A 19,871-nucleotide genomic window follows, 5' to 3' on the forward strand; every position below is an offset into this window, starting at 1 on the left:
TTACTCTGCTCTTTTAATGGGAATTTACCTCATAAAGAGGGTGATTAGAGCTTAACGGCTCGCCCATTCCCAACATGAATTCCAGCTGGGGAGAGCACGGATGAGCTCCCTCTATCAGCTCCAGCTCCATGCGGAGACATGAGAGAAGCCTCCCACAAGGATGGTAAAAACATCAAAACATCCGAGCATTCCCTGGGCAACGTCCTTGCAGACGGCCAATTCTGTCATTCCAGAAGTGACTTAGGTTGCTCCTGACATGTAAAAAAATTCATGGGGATGTCTGCATGGATCCAGAGCAGAGGCCTGTCAGAACTGGGCAGCTGGTCCTCTCTCTGGCCCGAATTGGCCCGAGGCACACTTCCCAGGGGGTCCCGAGGGTCCCAAGAGGGAGACGGGCCTCGAGACACCCTAGAAGCCCAGGCGAGGCTGTCCCGCTTTGACCATATCCTGAGGAGAGATGCCTGGCAAGGTCGAAGGCGGGAGGAAAGGAGGGAGACTGCATTGCAGGTGGATCGTGTCAATCAGGGGAAGCCACCGATGCCCTGAGTCTGCAAAACCTGAGCCGGGCTGCAGAGGACACGCAGCGTGACCTGGAGGCCTCTCCATGGGGCCAACGGAAGCAGAATTTGAGTTGAGAACGGTTCAGAGCAACAACAACAATAACAACAACAATATGAATAACCTTGTTCTTATACCCCGCCACCATCTCAAGCGGGACCGAGCCCAGAGCATGCAACAAAATTTACCAGCTAAAATACAGTTTAAAACATAATAACATATAGTAACATATATTAAAAACAGCAGGGTATAAAAATAATGTAAAAATAATCAGGAATATGGTGGACATGCTCAGACTAGAGAGGACTTGTACAAAATTATAATATATTATAATAAAGGTAAAGGTTTTCCCCTGATATTAAGCCTAGTCATGACTGACTCTGGGGATTGGTGCTCATCTCCATTTCTAAGCCAAAGAGCCGCCGTTGTCCGTAGACACCTCCTAGGTCGTGTGGCTACTGGCATGACTGCATGGAGCGCTGTTAGCTTCCCGCCTGAGCAGTACCTATTCATCTACTCACATGTGCATGTTTTCAAACTGTTAGGTTGGCAGAAGCTGGGGCTAACACCAGGCGCTCACTTCGCTCCCTGGATTCGAACCTGTGACCTTTTGGTCTGCAAGTTCAGCAGCTCTGTGCTTTAATACGCTGCGCCACCAGGGACTTAAGTGCTGAATATAATCTTATCAGTAAATTGGAGACTAACTGTCATTCAAATGCACACCTACCTGCGGAAGGTGGACCAAGTGGGGGCTGGCCTAATCTCCCTGGGGAGGGAATTCCAGAGCTGGGAGGCCACAACATGGGAACAAATACAGCCTCAATGTTAATCATCATCATCATCATCATCATAAAAATAATAAAGAGGATTGGAAGAGACCCCTTGGGCCATTTAGTCCAACCCCTTCTGCCTTTTTGCACCAAAAGCACAAGCAGAGCACCCCTGACAGATGGCCACCCAGCCTCAATGTTGTTAATAATAATAATAATAATAATAATAATAATAATAATAATAATAATAATAATAATAATAAATCACACAACCCTAAACACTTGGGAAGTGTTCAACTTGTGATTTTGTGATACAAAATCCAACATCTATATCTCGTTTGCTGTGTTATACTGTGTTTTTGTGTCAATAATAATAATAATAATAATAAAGAGGGTTGGAAGAAACCCCTTGGCCATTTAGTCCAACCCCTTCTGCCTTTTTGCACCAAAAGCACAAGCAGAGCATCCCTGACAGATGGCCACCCAGCCTCAATGTTGTTAATAATAATAATAATAATAATAATAATAATAATAATAATAATAATAATAATAATAAATCACACAACCCTAAACACTTGGGAAGTGTTCAACTTGTGATTTTGTGATACAAAATCCAACATCTATATCTCGTTTGCTGTGTTATACTATGTTTTTGTGTCAATAATAATAATAATAATAATAATAATAATAATAATAAAGAGGGTTGGAAGAGACCCCTTGGGCCATTTAGTCCAACCCCCTTCTGCCTTTGTGCACCAAAAGCATTAGCAAAGCGCCCCTTAATAATTAATTATTAATTAAATAATAATTAAAATACCATTATAAACAAGCAAAGCTTTGGAAGGCGCGGGTGGAGGAGGGAGCCACCACCACGGGGGCCGTATAAATGGCTTCAATGGGCCACATGGGCCTTAATTTGGGGACCCCTGGTATAGGGCTTTGTAGGTCATCACCTATGCTTGAAATTGGGACCAGAAACTTATCAGCAGCCAGTAGAGCTGCTTTAATAGGTGCATCGTGCACTCTCTATAACTAGCTCCGGTTAGCAACCAGGTTTTGCACAAGTTGCAGTTTCCGGGCAACCTTCAAAGGCAGCCCCACGTAGAGTGTGCTGCAGTAATCCAGTCTGGATGTAACTAAGGCGTGGACCACTGTGGCCGAGTCAGGTTTCTTGAGGTACGGTTGTAGCTGGCGCACAAATTTTAACACCGACACCTGAACTTCAAGCGTCAGCGTTGAATCCAGGAGGACCACCAGGCTGCGGATGTGAGTCTTCAGTGGGAGTGGGATGGGCAGGAGCAGGGAAGCCACGGCCAGTGGCCGGCAGAGAGCTCTTGTATTATCCTGGGCCATCCTGACATGCCTTCGTCCGATGGAGCCACTTGTCTCGCAAATGGGCCCAGGCTTGGCTAAGGGTCCAGGAAAGAAACAGGGCACAGCTGGCACCGTGGGCTGCGCACTCGGGAGGGAGAGTCCCAGTGGAATTGAGTGTTCTGTCCTGTTTTGTCTCCTTGGGAAGCATGGGGCTGCCGGGTGGCTGTGCCAGGACGGCGTTCAGGATTCAGCCTGCAATAAAGAGGAGGCCTTTAATGAAGGAGGGCGCTAGCAAAGCCCCCTCCCCCCCCAAAGAGGGCTGCCCCCCTTGCCATACTGACCCCGAGGATGGCGTGGATCCAGCCAAGGTAGGCCTGCACCTTGGTGTAGACGCCGGGGGCACCGGGGCTGCCGCAGCCTCGGCCCCAGCTGACCACCCCCAGGAGGTGCCACTGCCCTCGCCACTCGCGCATCAGGGGCCCTCCGCTGTCTCCCTGGAACAGAGTGGGTCGTGAGAAGGATGATGTGTGTGTGTGTGTGTGTGTGTGTGTGTGTGTGTGTGTGTGTGTGTGTTGGAGACTAGCCCAGAGGGGAAGTAAAGGAGAGAATTCCGAGAGAGCAATAAAACAAGTCTTTTATTGTTATCACAGCTGATGATAAGGCAAAACAGACATAGGCACCCACTTCAGTGGGTCCGTACCATGCAAATGGCCGTTGCAACACGTGCGTAGCAAACAAAGAATTTTATATCTCGGCTTATCTAAAATTAACCAATGGCTGAGGGTCTTCCTCACCTTCCACACCCACTTTGGCGTAAGTGATACCTGTGACCTCACTTTTGGTCTTGGAACATTCTGGAGAAAGGCACCAGCTCACAGTGAAAGCTACATAGGCATAGAATCATAGAATCATAGAATAGTAGAGTTGGAAGAGACCTCATGGGCCATCCAGTCCAACCCCATTCTGCCAAGTAACAGGAAATTGCGTTCAAAGCACCCCTGACAGATGGCCATCCAGCCTCTGCTTAAAAGCCTCCAAAGAAGGAGCCTCCACCACAGTCCGGGGCAGAGAGTTCCACTGCTGAACAGCTCTCACAGTCAGGAAGTTCTTATAGAATCATGGCAATAGTTTACTATTTTCTGGCTTATGGTCGCCACCCCACATCTGTCCCTTGACCAATGACGCCTCCCCGCTCCAACTGGGACAAGGACCAGAGGGGACTCTGAGGTGACTTACCTGGCAGGTGTCCGCCTTGCCCTCTGGGTGACCTGCGCAGAGCATCCGGTCGGTCACCTCCCCCTGGTAGCCCTCCATTCTGTTGCAGGCCTCCCTGTCCATCAGCTCCACTTGTGCCTGCTGCAGCCCCTTGGAAAGCTTGCCTGGGGAAGGGGTGGGGTCTCAGCATGGCCAGAGGGGTTTCTCCCAAGCCAACTTCCCCCCATGCTTCCTCCAGCCCAGCCCCCTAACAAGGAAGGGATACCTATGACCCCGACAGGTCTCTTTGGGGGTCCGGTCTCCATTCCTGGGGTTGAGGAAAGAGCTGGGGGCCATTCCCCTGATCCCAAGCAGGATGTGCATTTTCACCAAGGAGGCGGCCAAAAAAAGACAGCTCCCCTCCTAACGTAAGAGACTCACCGCCCTGCTTGGTGAAGCCCCAGCCGGTGACCCACAAGGAGGTCCCAGGTGCGACTTCTTCGTCAAAGAAGGGCAGGCAAATAGGCACCACTGGCTCTGCAGATGGAAGGAAGGAGAATATGGGTAGAACATGGGCCCTGACCACAAACCATGTGTCCCATACTCCAGTCCCACCCCAGTGGCGCCACCAGTGTCCTTCCTGTTGGGAATCACCCTGGACTACTCAAGTCTAGATGTAGTTAGATAGATGATAGAGTTAGATTGAGGGAATCCTTTCCCTGTTTCCAAAGCATCCCTAGACAGGCTTTACTGTGTTTCCCTCTATCCTGTGTACGTCACATCCCTTACTTTGAAGTTAGTAGAAATGTGAATCTCCAGGGACACTAACTTACCATTGGTCAGAATGTCTTTTATGGCCCCAATAAACCGGACCATGAGGTTGGAACCATTTTGGTTCAGTCTCTTCTCCCTTTGTTCTTCAAGCTAACAACACGTCCTGCCTTCTCTCTTGGCAAGATGTAACTATTTAGATGTTTGTTATTTTTCCTTTCTTATTTATCCTTACAAACTAGTCTAGAGTAGACTAGACAGCTCCCAAGCCTTTCTATCTATAATGTAGTTCTTTTTACCTGAATAAATACTTCTTGAACTTTTACTGAGACTCTGCAGTCCATTGCCATCCTAAATGGTCAAAGGCTTCTCTCTGCTCGCCCCGTGTAAGTAACTGTTGCATTTGAAAGCTTTTGCTTTTGCTACTCTGCTGCATTTTGGTGGAATCTCCCCCAGAGAGGGTTAAATTGAGTCTAACCGCTCAGAGATGACCACAACACCTCCCATGCATCTCCTGGTGATGGTGGGGCCATCTTTCCTGGCCTGTTGTCCTCCAAAAATATGCGGAGAGGGCTTCCTCACCTGGGCCACTCAGGGGCCTTTGCAGCTTGACCAGGGCGATGTCCTTGTCTTTGGGGAGCGAGTCCTGGGCCTCCATGACAAAGATCCTCTCCACGGGGACCGCTGTGGCCTTGAGGAGGGTCTCAGAGCCCCCCTTCACCCGCCACTCCTCCGTCACAGGGTGGTTCCTGCAAGGAGGGGCAGAAAAGGCGCACCCGTCTCCACGGGCCCCAGGACTGGAAGACACTCCATGCAACACCACTTGTAAGAAAGCCGGTCCCAGTTGGGTCCCAGGTGGTCCCAGAAGGGACGTTCCAAGGGTGGGAGAACTCACCTGAAGCAGTGTGCCGCCGTCAGGACCCAGCGGGGCGCAATGAAGCTCCCTCCGCAGACGTGATGCCCCTTGTGCTGCAGGCTGCCTTGCCAGGGCCACGTCCGGATTGAAGCGGGGGACCCGCCCACCACGCGCGGCACCCCCGGAGCCAGGCCACAACCTGCGCATGCACAAGAGGCAGGGAAGAGGTGGAGGCGCAGGAGAGACTTGCATGAGAAGGTAGCCACTTCCCACTTGTTGCTGCCTGGCCACCATCTCAAGTCAACTTGCAGGCTGAGAGAGGAATTGGGGGAGCCCTGGGACCACAATAGCAGTGGTGTGATCGAACCAGGCCGACCATCTGCATTCAGTCTAATCTGACCTGCAGCAGAGAGTTCCACCAATTGGAAGGAACCATGCTGGGACCACTTAAATTCTAGCTCAATTTCAGTGGCAGCCACAGCTTGGAGTGGGGCCACTCAACCCCTCGGAGCCCCCAGATGCCCAACCCAAAGGATTGTCCCTCCCCCACAAAGGGGGCTTGCTTTGGAGTGAATGGGAAAGGGCTGTACTCACTGGAGCAGGTGAGAGCAACCGCCAGGCCAGAGGGGCAGCCCCTGAAAGAGAAAGGCCTCACTTTGAAAGAAAGCCCCCTTCCCCCACCCCCACCCCCATTATGCTGTAGGCCAGTGATTCCCAAAGTGGGCTCTACCGCCCCCTGGTGGGCACTGCAGCGATCCAGGGGGGCGGTGATGGCACCTATTAGGACATGGGGGTGGGGCCAGGGGTGGGGCCTCTTCCCAAGCGCCGGAGACAGGGCTGAGCACCTGAGGCACCTGTTAGGACACAGGGGGCGGAGCTAGAGGAGTGGGCGTGGCTTCTTCCCAAGAGCCCGAGACAGGGCTGAGCCTCTATACCTCTCCTGAGAGGTTTTTTGGGACTAAAGGGCGGGGCTAGGGGTGGGGGTGGGGCCTCTTCCCAAGAGCCTGAGACAGGGCTGAGCCTCTATATTTCTAATGAGAGGCCTTTTGGGACTAAAGGGCGAGTCTAGGGTCAGGGGCGGGGCCTCTACCCAAGAGCGCAAGACAGGGCTGAGCCTCTGTATACCTCCCCTGAGGCGCTTGTTAGAACCTGGGGGCGGGGTATAGAGGTTCAGCCCTGTCAGGCACTTGGGAAGAGGCCCCGCCCCCTCCTCTAGCCCCGCCCCCTGTGTCCTGGCAGGTGCCACAGGACAGGGATAGAAGCTCAGCCCTGACTCAGAGCTCGTAACTCCGCCCATCCCAGTCCTGGCCGCCCATTTGTCCTGCCTTGCCCCTCCGTCCTTCTGTGCTCCCACCTTCCGGAGTCGCTCCAGCGCAGTTCCCCGTCTTGCAGGGCCATATCCCGGAGGGGCACCTCGCGGTCATCCCTTACGGCCACGGCACCGAAGGAAGGGATGCTGCAAGACAGGAGATGGAGGCGAGATATAAATAAACTTCTTCTTCTTCTTCTTCTTCTTCTTCTTCTTCTTCTTATTATTATTATTATTATTATTATTATATAGTTGACCGAATTGCATTGGTGGTTATATGATATTATTACTATTTATATTATTACTGTTGTATAAACCTTTGTTTTAACTTCTACTTTATCATCTTCTTGTGTTTTAAACTTTGTGTATTGTTTATGTATTTGCGCTGTTACTTTTGTAACATTGTGAGCTGCCCCAGGTCCCCACGGGGAGATGGTGGCGGGGTATAAATAAAGTATTATTATTATTATTATTATTATTATTATTATTATTATAAATGTTCATTTTTTTGTTCAACAATAAATGTGAATTCTTCTTCATGGAAAAATAAGACATCCCCTGAAAATAAGACCTAGCGCATCTTTGGGAACAAAAAATAAGACACTGTCTTATTTTCAGGGAAACACGGTATGTTGGTCATTAGAAAGCAAGGCAGCAGCTGTGACCCATGGCTCAGAAAACTCCCCAGTCAGAGGAAGGCTTCATGCACTGCCAGGCCCATTGTGGGCTGCAGCAGGCCCATGGTCTCGGGAGTCCATGCAGCCAGGAAACGTGGGAACGGGATGCTCTTCTCCCTTCCTTTCTGCCTTCAGAGCTCTCTTCCTGCCGGAGAGATGGACTGGCCCTTGGCGAAGGGGTGTGCGCGTGTGGCGGAGATGCTGCTTCTGCCGTTGCAGCACCTGGGAGCGATGCGGAGCGATGCTGTCAGGCTGCCAGCTGCAGATCTGGGCTGCAGTGCGGAGGACAGGACGGCGGACGGGCGCCGGAGGGGGAGGGAGGGGAGGAATGGCCGTGTCCCAGGAAAGAAGTCAGGAAAGAAGGGCTGTGGCCGGAGCAGAAGTGGGGCAGGCTCTGCAGAAGTCCAGGACACTGCAGCCCCAAGTGAGCAGGCGGCTCTTCTTTCTCACTTGGAGCAAAGTCCCGCTAAATCCTGCAAGCTTTGCAGCACTGGCTCCGGACAGGAAGGCAGCCTTTGCTTGTGTGTGCATTTGGTGCAGGGAGCATGCTCCCGGAAGTGGCCACCACAGACCCTCCTCAGGGTCTGGAGAACAAGCCCTATGAGGAGCGGCTTAAAGAACTAGGCATGTTTAGCCTGCAGAAGAGAAGGCTGAGAGAAGACATGATAGCCATGTACAAATACGTGAAGGGAAGTCATAGGGAGGAGGGAGCAAGCTTGTTTTCTGCTGCCCTGCAGACTAGGACACGGAACAAGGGCTTCATCTCCATTTCTAAGCCGAAGAGCCGGCGTTGTCCGTAGACACCTCCAAGGTCATGTGACCAGCATGACTGTATGGAGCGCCGTTACCTTCCCGCCAGAGCGGTACCTATTGATCTACTCACATTTGCATGTTTTCAAACTGCTAGGTTGGCAGAAGCTGGAGCAAACTACAGGAAAGGAGATTCCACCTGAACATCAGGAAGAACTGCCTCACTGTGAGAGCTGTTCAGTAGTGGAACTCTCTGCCCAGGACTGTGGTGGAGGCCTTTAAGCAGAGACTGGATGGCCATCTGTCGGGGGTGCTTTGAATGCGATTCCCTGCTTCTTGGCAGAATGGGGTTGGACTGGATGGCCCGTGAGGTCTCTTCCAACTCTACTATTCTATGATTCAGCCCCTACTGCCCCCTCCCCAGGACCCTTTGGGCAAGAGAAGTGCTGTGGAGTAAAGGATCCCCTCTTTCGGCTCGACTGCAAAGCAAAGCACCCCCCATGGCCTCCCCCCCCCCCCCCATCCATGCCTACCTGCTGTATCCCATCTGGGCGCAGGCGGCCTGGGCCATGGTTGCATCAAAGCCCTGGCGGCAGGCCCAGGCCCAGGCCCCGCTCTCCTGGCTCCGCACCTGAAGGCCGGACCGCTCCTGGGCGAGGCGCACTGTGGGCAGAGCAGCGGATGCAGTGTAGGGACCATAAGCCAGAAAAATAGTAAACTTTTGCCTAACATAGCTTTCCCTCTGCATATCTCATATAGCCTTTATATAGACAATATAAGCACTTTGTATGAACCAAAGTAGTATGTGCAACACAGGGCCTGTGCCACTCCCGTCCTGTGAGCTGGTGCCTTTCTCCAGGAAGTTCCAAGACCAAAAGTTAGCTTGAAATCAACAAGCGAGGTCACAGGTACAGCAGAGTCTCACTTATCCAAGCTAAACGAGCCAGCAGAAGCTTGGATAAGCGAATATCTTGGATAATAAGGAGGGATTAAGGAAAAGCCTATTAAACATCAAAATAGGTTATGATTTTACAAATTAAGACCAAAACATCATGTTATACAACAAATTTGACAGAAAAAGCAATTCAATGCGCAGTAATGTTATGTTGTAATTACAATATTTACAAATTTAGCACCAAAATATCACGATATATTGAAAACATTGACTACAAAAATGGCTTGGATAATCCAGAGGCTTGGATAAGTGAGGCTTGGATAAGTGAGACTCTACTGTAGTTCAATACGGAGTAATGTTATATTGTAATTACTGTATTTACGAATTTATCACCAAAATATCACGACATATTGAAAACATTGACTACAAAAATGTCTTGGATAATGCAGAGGCTTGGATAAGTGAGACTCTACTGTAGTTCAATACGCAGTAATGTTATGTTGTAATTACTGTATTTACGAATTTAGCACCAAAATATCACGATAAATTGAAAACATTGACTACAAAAATGGCTTGGATAATCCAGAGGCTTGGATAAGCGAGGCTTGGATAAGTGAGACTCTACTGTATGTGCAACACAGGGCCTGTGCCCCTCCCTTCCTGTGAGCTGGTGCCTTTCTCCAGAAAGTTCCAAGACCAAAAGTAAGCTTGAAATCAACAAGTGAGGTCACAGGTATCACTTATGCCAAGTAGGTGTGGACAATGGGGAAGATCCTCACCCATTGGTCAATTTTAGATAAGCTGAGATATAAATTCTTTTTTACAGATATGTTGCGACAGCCATTTGCATGGTACGGACCCACTGAAGTGGGTGCCTACGGCTGTTTCGCCTTATCATCAGCTGTGATAACAATAAAAGGCTTGTTTAATTGCTCTCCTGGAATTCTCTCCTTTTCTTCCCCTCCGGGCTAGTCTCCAGCAGCAGGAGGGCCATAGCAGGAGGCCACAGGTTCCCCAGGAGCCCCATTGCTGGGCCGCGGCCTCTCTGCCCCCTTCCCGAAGGTCCTGGCCCAAGACTCACCTCCCGGGGGTCTCCCCTCCGGCACAGGCTCCACGCAGCCCCTCTCGTCCTCCCCCCAGGCGCAGTCGGCCTGCCCGTCGCACAGGAGGGCCAGGGGTATGAAGCGGACGGTCTGGTTGCAGAAGAAGTAGTAGGACCCCAGGGTCGCCTTGACTGGGAGGAGAAAGAGAAGGAGAACATGAGAGTCGGAGGGCTCCAGAAATGTTTCAACATCCCAACTAAATGAGAAATGGTTAAAGGAGCTCTCTCTCTCGGAGATCTCCAGAAAGCAATAAGTGGCAAAACCATCCGGCTTTAGCACAGAAGGTTAATCACCAAGCTGCAATCAATCTGGACAACCGGATGGTTGAGACCTTTAACCCAGCTTCTGCGTACCTAGCAGTTTGAAAACAAACGTGAGCAGATAAATAGAAAACGCATTAAAGCAGGGAGATATTTAGGCTCAGCGTTTCGATCAGAAAAAGGAGGAAGTTGATGAACGAAGAAAGCTCTTCGGCATTGAGATGGAGCGACAGCACCCCCTGGTGGCCGGAACTGAGCACAGCCTCCAAAAGATGCCGCAAGATGGGAAAGCCTATATCTACCTCTATCTGTTTCCTGTCTTGTCATTTTTTATAATCGGCATTGGATGCTTGCCGTATATGTGTTCTGTGATCTGTCCCTGGTCCCCTTTGGGGTGAGAAGAGCGGAATATAAATGTAGGGAGGGACCATAAGCCAGAAAATAGTAAATTATTGCCTATGTAGCTTTGCGTCTACATATGCCCCTCCCTTCCTGGGAGCTGGTGCCTTTCTCCAGAATGTTCCAAGACCAAAAGTTAGCTTGAAATCAACAAGTGAGGTCACATGTATCACTTGTGCCAAGTAGGTGTAGAAGGTGAGGAAGACCATCAGCCATTGGTCAATTTTAGATAAGCTGAGATATAAAATTCTTTGTTTGCTACGCACATGTGGCGACGGCCATTTGAATGGCTGTTTTGCCTTATTATCAGCTGTGATAACAATAAAAGGCTTTGTTTTATTGCTCTCTTGGAATTATCTCCTTTGCTTCCCCTCCAGGCTAGTCTCCAACATAAATACTGTAAATAAATAAATAATCTCCCTTAATTCACACCCTGACTAACTCTGCCAAAAGCTTCCTGTCACCGTGGCCGTCATTTCCCTCTGCTGCTGAGTGGTGATGACAATGATGACGATAACCATGTATTGTGACCAAAAAGCAAAGAGGATAATAAAGAAAATAATAATAATAATGTTATTATTCCAGGAGGGGCTCTTACTGAGGAAGCTGAGCGCCAGGAGGGCAGCGAGGCCGAAGACGGCTACGGCCACAGGGATGCCAAAGCGCACCAAAGCATGCCGGGTTGTGATGGTCTTGTGCGCACAGTCTGTATCTGAAAAGACAATGGGGGCATCTGAGTTGTATTGGGGGCGGAGGCTCCTTCTATGCCCCTCTGGGCTTTGTTTGGGCCCTTTCAGCGTCAATGTTGAGTTGGACGATGTGGGGAGAGATGCAGGAAAAGTGAGCCCTTGGGAAGAGGGCAGGCTTCTATTCTTTTTACTCCCTTTGGGAGGGATGGGTGCTTTCTGAAGTTTATTGTGGTTCAAAACTGTTGGGTTTCACCCTTGGGCTGCACAAGTTTCTTGTGTCATCAAGTTTCCAGTCCTCAGTGAGTAGCTAGACTAGAGATGGGGCTAAGCTGAGGGACTCCTTGCCACACGTTCCTATGCATGTTTCCCAAAAAAAGGCTTTATCCTTTCGCATCGGACATAATTTTCTGCTGGTTAAGGAGTTTACTCCTAGTACTCTGCTATATTTTGGTGGAATTGCCCCAACTGGGGGTTATTTTCGAGCCTAACAGCTCAGATTCCCCAAGAAAAGCACCAGCGGGCCTCTACTTTAGTGCCAGAACCAGAAGTGGAAGCGGATGGGGTGCCTGTGGGAGGGCATGCTTTCGCCCATGGGGAAGGAAACCCTGGGATGCACATTTGGGGGGCTTGGCTTGCCACTTGAAGCAGGGTTTTTGGGACACTTGCTTACCTCTGTGGTCGAGCGGCTGCTCTGGGTCCTTCTTCTCCTGGAAAGGCAAGCAAAGAGTTGTTGGGAATGGACGGAGCCGTTAAGCTCTTATCACCCTCTTTATGAGGTAAATTCCCATTAAAATAGCAGAATAAAAGTTGCAACAGTGAGACTTACACGCAGTGTGAGTTTTGGAAGGCCTCTTTGTCATCAGGAAGGCAAAGGGATGCAAAGTTAGCTTTAAAGTTTAAAAGCATTTATTGAGGTAAAAAGAAATCCATTGACGGATAGAAAAGGTTCGGACCTAACTAGCCAATCTATCCTGTTGTAATACACATGGATGGATTAAAATAACAAAGGTATAGATAGCTACATCTTGACTAATAGAGGACAGAGGTTCGTCCTCTCTGCAACAAAGCAGGAAGCTGGAAGGAATGGCGACCAACCAAGCCTCGTGGGTCGCTTCTTCTCTAGGGCCATAAACATTCCAAAGGTCAAATTGGGGAAGTTACGTCAAAGCCCTAGGAGAGATCACATTTCTAGAAACATCAAAGGGGTGGGTTGACCTAAACAGGACATGAGGGAGGAAACAATAGTGAATGCTATCTAGGCATGCTTTGGAAACGGAGAAAGGATTCCCTCAATCTAACTCTATCATCTATCTAACTACATTTAGACTTGAGTAGTCCAGGATTAATCCCAACAAGAGTCACCTCTGAAGCTGGTCCTCTCTCCCCACATTCCCCCCTACCCCACCCCTAAGAATAAGCCTCCTTGGTCTCCAAAGGATGGCCAGCCTTAAGTCTAATATCTTTGGGGTCTGGAAGGTCCAGGTTTCCTCCAGGTGGGTCGGACTTGACTGTTGCTGTGCTGCGCCTTCAAGGTGTTCCTAACTTCTGCTGGGTTTTCTTGGCAAACTTTTCTCATCAGAGGAAGAGAAGGAGGAGGAGGAGGGGTCTCTGGAGGGCGGCTGCTAGGAGACACTGTCAACACACCTGAAGCCTGGCATCCCAAGGAGCGGGAGGGGTCTCGGAGCCACGCTCTGGCTTTCCTGTGCGCCTGGGCACCAGAGCCTTGTGACTGCCATGCCTCATCCGCCAGACTCTTGAGTATCTCTTGGGTCCGGGCGTGGGTGTGTTTCCCTGTTTGGTGTCTGCAATGGCAGGTAAGGCGTGAGTGATGCCACTTGCAAGTGGGCATGGGGTGGGAGACAGGTGGGCCCAGCCACTGCCCAGCACCCCTTGGCCTCCCTTTTGGGCTCAGAGCCAGATTTTGCCACATAGACACATAGAATGGCCTGCTCAAAATATTTGCCTGCCTGAAACAAAACAGAAAATCGTCCCTCCTGCGCACTTCCCTGCATCAGTGTTTCCACTGATGTAATTTCAAGTCATCTCTTGACTAATGCTGATATATGGTTTTATTGTTTATATTGGTTTCAATGTATGGCTGTTTATTATATGTGACATTGGGCTTGTTCCCCATGTGAGCCACCCCCGAGTCCCCATGGGGAGATGGGAGCGGGATATAAAAATAAAGTATTTATTATTATTATTGTTATTATTATTATTATTATTTTATTATGACACAGCAAACAAGATAGACATGCTGGATTTCGTATCACAGAATCACAAGTCGAACACTTCCCAAGTGTCTAGGACTGTGTGATGTATTATTATTATTATTATTATTATTATTATTATTATTATTATTATATTATGACACAGCAAACAAGATAGATATGCTGGATTTCGTTTCACAAAATCACAAGTCGAACACTTCCCAAGTGTCTAGGACTGTGTGATGTATTTTTAGATGATGCCCGCAGATCCCAGCAGGGTGGCCTTTTGCAGTTGGCAGATCGTAATTTTGTCAATGTCTGTTGTTTCCAAATGCCGGCTGAGATCTTTTGGCACAGCACCCAGTGTGCCCATCACCACCGGGACCACCTGCACTGGTTTCTGCCAGAGTCTTTGAAGTTCAATCTTGAGGTCCTGATAGCAGCTGAGTTTTTCCTGTTGTTTTTCGTCAATGCGACTGTCACCTGGGATGGCGACATCAATGATCCAAACCTTTTTATTTTCCACAACTGTGATGTCTGGTGTGTTGTGTTCCAGAACTTTGTCAGTCTGGATTCGGAAGTCCCACAGTATCTTTGCAAGCTCATTTTCCAAGACTTTTGCAGGTTTGTGATCCCACCAGTTCTTTACTGCTGGGAGGTGGTACTTGAGGCATAAGTTCCAATGAATCATTTGGGCCACATAGTTGTGCCTCTGTTTGTAGTCTGTCTGTGCGATTTTCTGACAGCAGCTGAGGATATGATCCATGGTTTCGTCGGTTTCCTTGCAGAGTCTGCATTTTGGGTCATCAGCTGATTTTTCGATCTTGGCCTGAATTGCCTTTGTCCTGATGTCTTGCTCCTGTGCTGCAAGGATCAGGCCTTCTGTCTCCTTCTTCAGGGTCCCATTCGTGAGCCAGAGCCAGGTCTTCTATTATTATTATTATTATTATTATTATTATTAATTGCCTTTGTCCTGATGTCTTGCTCCTGGGCTGCAAGGATCAGGCCTTCGGTCTCCTTCTTCAGGGTCCCATTCGTGAGCCAGAGCCAGGACTTCTATTATTATTATTATTATTATTATTATTATTATTATTATTATTATTAATGGCCTTTGTCCTGATGTCTTGCTCCTGGGCTGCAAGGATCAGGCCTTCTGTCTCCTTCTTCAGGGTCCCATTCGTGAGCCAGAGCCAGGTCTTCTCCTTGTCAGCTTTTCCTTCAATTTTGTCAAGGAACTTTCCATGCAATGTTTTGTTGTGCCAGCTGTCAGCTCTAGTTTGTAGTGCGGTTTTCTTGTACTTTGAGGAGTTTCTGATTTTTGTCTTCAATCAAAGCAGGTTCTTCACTTTGCTTTACATATTCTGCCAGGGCATGTTCTTCTTTGGCTGCTTGTTTTACTTGTAAGAGTCCTATTATTACTGATATTATTATTATGATGTAAAGTCCATGAGTTTCAAGTCATTAGGCAAGGAATACATGAAGGTGTGTGTGTGTCCCTCTTTCCCCTGAAATTGTCATGCCAGGTGCACAGGAGGTGGGAGATGCACGGAACCCGAAAAGGGTCCCTGGTAGAGACGCAGCCCTTGTCTGCCGCTGAGCCCGGCTTCTGGGGCCTCCCTAGTTCCGTCTCTGGACAGAAGAGATCCCTCAATGCTGACCCTTTGGACTCCGCTCGGTCCCTTCCCACCCAATCCTCTGCTGCCCTCTGCTGGCTGAGTCGGGGTTTGCAAGACCTGCAGTGAAAGAAGCGGCGCCGAAAGGGAGCTCACCTGGGAGGGGGGGGGGGCTCACCTGGGAGAGGGCGGGGGGAGCTCTGAGCACTGCAGCAACCCCCTCCTTCTGTCAATCATTGGCGGAGACTCAGGCTGCCAGAGGGATGCCTCAAAGGGCATCTAGTCTCTCCCCAGTGAACGGAGGGGCTTACCATCTAGGCTGCGGGGGGGTCTCTGGGGCTCCGTCTGCCTCCTCCTCCGCTCCGGACGGGACTGAGCCGCGATGGTCCGGATCTGGAGCCTCACCTGGGCCTGTCCCTCGACGCCGCCCTCGCCTGAGTCACCTTCGCGGGGAGGAGGGGGGAGGGGGGAGGGGGGAGGAGGAGGAAGCCCTCCCCCCTTATGGGGATCCAGGGAGAAAGAGAGAGAGAGAGAGATAGAGAGAGAGAGAGGACGGATCCGAGGGGCAAAGGCCTCTTCCCCCCCACCAATCATAGAATCCGAATTGGAAGGGGCCTCTAAAGGCCATCTAGTCCAACCCCCCTCCTACCTTCATGCAGGAAAAACACAACTAAAGCACCCCCAACAGATGGCCATCCAATCTGTTTCAAAGCCTTTATGTAATGGCACACAAAGAACTCAGCTGTTAGACTGAAGAACCATGTCTTTGAACGGCCAAAGACAAAGACATGCCACGACAAAAAAATATTAGCAGAGGAGGGTTGTTTCTTTGAAGATGCCCAAAAGATATACACTCCCTTGAAACCTTTTGAAATATGCACTCAGAGATTAAAAAAACAAAAAACAAACAAAGTCTTCTTTGAAAAATAACATATCTTGGTTACTCACAAACAACTTGTATTAATTCTCCATACAGGCACATTTCTTATTTAAGGTTCAGTTGTAGATAGGATGTAGTTCTCTCTGTGTGCTGAGTACAAAGGGTATCATTCTTAATCAATAATTCATAGTCTTTAGGTATAGTTGTACTCACTAAGAGTACATAAAGTCATACTTCTCTATTGAAGTCCAAACAGCAGGATACATCCACCTCCACTGAGGTGTTCGGCAGACTGGTTACAAAATGGAGTTTTGCGTCTGAACATGCTCAGTTCAATCACCATACACATAGAATACAGGTTAGCAGATATATACATTAACAAATGAACAGTGAAAGGCTTGGGAGGATGCTATTTTCAATACTAAAGGCCATCTGTCGAATACTGCTATTTTATTTACAGCAATTGCTGTATTTTATTGTTTTTACCGGGGGGGGGGGGGGAACTGTGAATTTATGATGTTGTTTTGACTGTTTATTGCCTATGTTTTGTAGGGCTGCAAGTATCAGGCCTTCTGTCTCCTTCTTCAGGGTCCCATTTGTGAGCCAGAGCCAGGTCTTCTCCTTATCAGCTTTTCCTTCAATTTTGTCAAGGAACTTTGCATGCAGTGTTTTGTTGTGCCAGCTGTCAGCTCTAGTTTCTAGTGCGGTTTTCTTGTACTGATTTTTTGTCTGCTGTGCTTTAAGGAGTTTCTGATTTTTGACTTCAATCAAAGCAGGTTCTTCACTTTGCTTTACATATTCTGCCAGGGCATGTTCCTCTTCTTTGACTGCTTGTTTGACTTGTAAGAGTCCTCTGTGTCCTCTGTGTCAGCACCCAGTGTACCCATCACCACAGGGACCACCTCCACTAGTTATTATTATTATTATTATTTTATTATGACACAGCAAACAAGATAGATCTGCTGGATTTCATATCACAAAACCACAAGTCGAACACTTCCCAAGTGTCTAGGACTGTGTGATGTATTTTCGGATGATGCGTGCAGATCCCAGCAGGGTGGCCTTTTGCAGCTGGCAGATCGTAATTTTGTCAACGTCTATTGTTTCCAAATGCCAGCTGAGATCTTTTGGCATGGCACCCAATGTGCCCATCACCACCGGGACCACCTGCACTGGTTTCTGCCAGAGTCTTTGCAGTTCAATTTTGAGGTCCTGATAGCGGCTGAGTTTTTCCTGTTGTTTTTCGTCAATGCGACTGTCACCTGGGATGGCGACATCAATGATCCAAACCTTTTTCTTCTCCACAATTGTGATGTCTGGTGTGTTGTGTTCCAGAACTTTGTCAATCTGGATTCGGAAGTCCCACAGTATTTTTGCGTGCTCATTTTCCAATACTTTTGCAGGTTTGTGATCCCACCAGTTCTTTGCTGCTGGCAGGTGGTCCTTGAGGCATAAGTTTCAATGAATCATTTGGGCCACCTAGTTGTGCCTCTGTTTGTAGTCTGTCTGTGCGATTTTCTTACAGCAGCTGAGGATATGATCAATAGTTTCGTTGGTTTCCTTGCACAGTCTGCATTTTGGGTCATCAGCTGATTTTTCAATCTTGGCCTTAATTGCCTTTGTTCTGATGGCTATTATTATTATTATTATTATTATTATTATTATTATTATTTATTATCTAGTCCAATTCCCTTCTTCTTTCAAGCAGGAAAAGCACAACCAAAGCACCCACAACAGAGGGCCATCCAGCCTCTGTTTGAAAGCCTCTATTCCACAGAGAAGGAAGGGTGTTGTTGTTTTGCTGGGGAGTGAGCTACAGGGTGGTGGGCAAAGTAACTGGAATGCAACCCATGAGTTGGAAGGACATCCCTCCAGGCCATGCATGTTTTTCCCTCCAGGCGAGGAGCCCCTCAGCACCGTGGGCCTCATCCTGGGCGTCTTCCTCTCCCTCCTGGTCCTGGGCATCTCCGGCTGCGCCTTTGCCAGGTGGTGCCGGGAAGGGCGCTGCTGGCCACACAGTGAGTACGGGCACCCACCCTGCTTTTGCTCCATTAAGGAGAGGGTCCCAAGGGAAGCCTCCTTTCCTGCCCCTTGCAAACTATTGCTCCCATTCCGCCCTGCTCTGCTCCTGATGCTCCTGGCCTCCCTCTCTTCTCTTCCAGGCACCAGCTTCGTCTTCAACCTTTACCCCACCCGGTAGGTGCCACTTCCCACAGGACCCCTCGGGCCACATTCCACGGTGTCGCACGGGAGGGCCGTCCCACAGAACATTGTGCTCTAGCTTTTCCACGAATATCTCCATCGTAAGAGAGTCTCGGCCAGTTCAGCATAGTTTGTGGCGCCACAAAAAACAAAGTTTTCGGAGAATCAAAGTCAGGGCTGCACAAGGAAACAGGAAAGAACATTTCCAAACCAGGAACAGAACATTGTGTTACATAGTGTTGTTTGGGTTACTGTGAGTTTTCCGGGCTGTCTGGCCATGTTCCAGAAGCATTCTCTCCTGATGTTTTGCCCACATCTATGGCAGGCATCTTCAGAGATTGTGAGGTCTGTTGGAAACAGAGCAAGTGGTGTTTACATTTTCTTTACTATTACTTATTATTATTATTATTATTATTATTATTATTATTATTATTATTCAGAGGCAGGATGGCTATCTGTCAGGGGTGTTTTGATCATCATCATCATCATCATCATCATTATTATTATTCATAGGCAGGATGGCTATCTGTCAGGGGTGCTTTGATTATTATTATTATTATTATTATTATTATTATTATTATTATTATTATTATTATTGGACTACACAATTAAACAGAAAATAACACTTGCAAACTAGGATGATGTATTTTCGGATGATGTATTTTCATCATCCGAAAATACATCACACAGTCCTAGACACTTGGGAAGTGTTCGACTTGTGATTTTGTGATACGAAATCCAGCATATCTATCTTGTTTGCTGTGTCATAACAAAAAAAAATAAAGAAAATATGTTCCTAGTTTGAAAGTGTTATTTCCTGTTTAATTGTGTAGTCCAATAACAACAACAACAATAATAGTAAACAAAATATGTTCCTAGTTTGCAAGTGTTATTTCCTGTTTAATTTTGTAGTCTAATAATAATAATAATAATAATAATAATAATAATAATAATAATAATAAAGAAAATATGTTCATAGTTTGCAAGTGTTGTTTCCAGTTTAATTGTGTAGTCCAATAATAATAATAATAATAATCACCCTAGACACTTGGGAAGTGTTCGACTTGTGATTTTGTGATACAAAATCCAGCATATCTATCTTGTTTGCTGTGTCATATAATAAAATAATAATAGTAGTAAAGAAAATATGTTCCTAGTTTGCAAGTGTTATTTCCTGTTTAATTGTGTAGTCTAATAATAATAATAATAATAATAATAATAATAATAATAATAATAAAGAAAATATGTTCCTAGTTTGCAAGTATTGTTTCCAGTTTAATTGTGTAGTCTAATAATAATAATAATAATAATAATAATAATAATAATCACACAGTCCTAGACACTTGGGAAGCGTTCGACTTGTGATTTTGTGATACGAAATCCAGCATATCTATCTTGTTTGCTGTGTCATAATAAAATAA

General features: G+C 47.9%; 1 protein-coding gene and 1 long non-coding RNA gene across 2 annotated transcripts; one reads left to right on the forward strand and one right to left on the reverse strand.

The window, feature by feature from the left end:
* Positions 1–667: 667 nt before the first annotated feature.
* On the reverse strand, positions 668–15,796 carry tmprss4 (transmembrane serine protease 4). The gene is made up of 13 exons (XM_062960758.1): positions 15,680–15,796; positions 12,216–12,252; positions 11,455–11,568; positions 10,176–10,328; positions 8,733–8,862; positions 6,818–6,919; positions 6,058–6,098; positions 5,503–5,662; positions 5,190–5,356; positions 4,278–4,373; positions 3,879–4,021; positions 2,984–3,136; positions 668–2,894 (listed from the first exon to the last, which is right to left on the reverse strand). Exons 1-13 carry the CDS (start codon positions 15,680–15,682, stop codon positions 2,883–2,885), a joined length of 1,311 nt encoding a protein of 436 aa, XP_062816828.1. The 5' UTR covers positions 15,683–15,796; the 3' UTR covers positions 668–2,882.
* LOC134293395 (uncharacterized) lies at positions 13,228–18,444 on the forward strand. The gene is made up of 3 exons (XR_010000357.1): positions 13,228–13,359; positions 18,147–18,266; positions 18,411–18,444. It is a non-coding gene; the product is annotated as an uncharacterized LOC134293395 (long non-coding RNA).
* The last annotated feature ends 1,427 nt before the right edge of the window (positions 18,445–19,871 follow it).

Source organism: Anolis carolinensis, unplaced genomic scaffold, assembly GCF_035594765.1.
Source record: "Anolis carolinensis isolate JA03-04 unplaced genomic scaffold, rAnoCar3.1.pri scaffold_8, whole genome shotgun sequence".
Lineage (NCBI taxonomy): Eukaryota > Metazoa > Chordata > Lepidosauria > Squamata > Dactyloidae > Anolis > Anolis carolinensis.

Excerpts from the sequence above, each read along its gene's own strand:
- tmprss4 (XM_062960758.1), bottom strand. Across the intron at positions 11,569-12,215 it reads GCAGCCGCTCGACCACAGAG|ATACAGACTGTGCGCACAAG; the intron begins GTAAGCAAGTGT and ends TTGTCTTTTCAG. Across the intron at positions 8,863-10,175 it reads GGAGGGGAGACCCCCGGGAG|TGCGCCTCGCCCAGGAGCGG; the intron begins GTGAGTCTTGGG and ends CTCTGCCCACAG.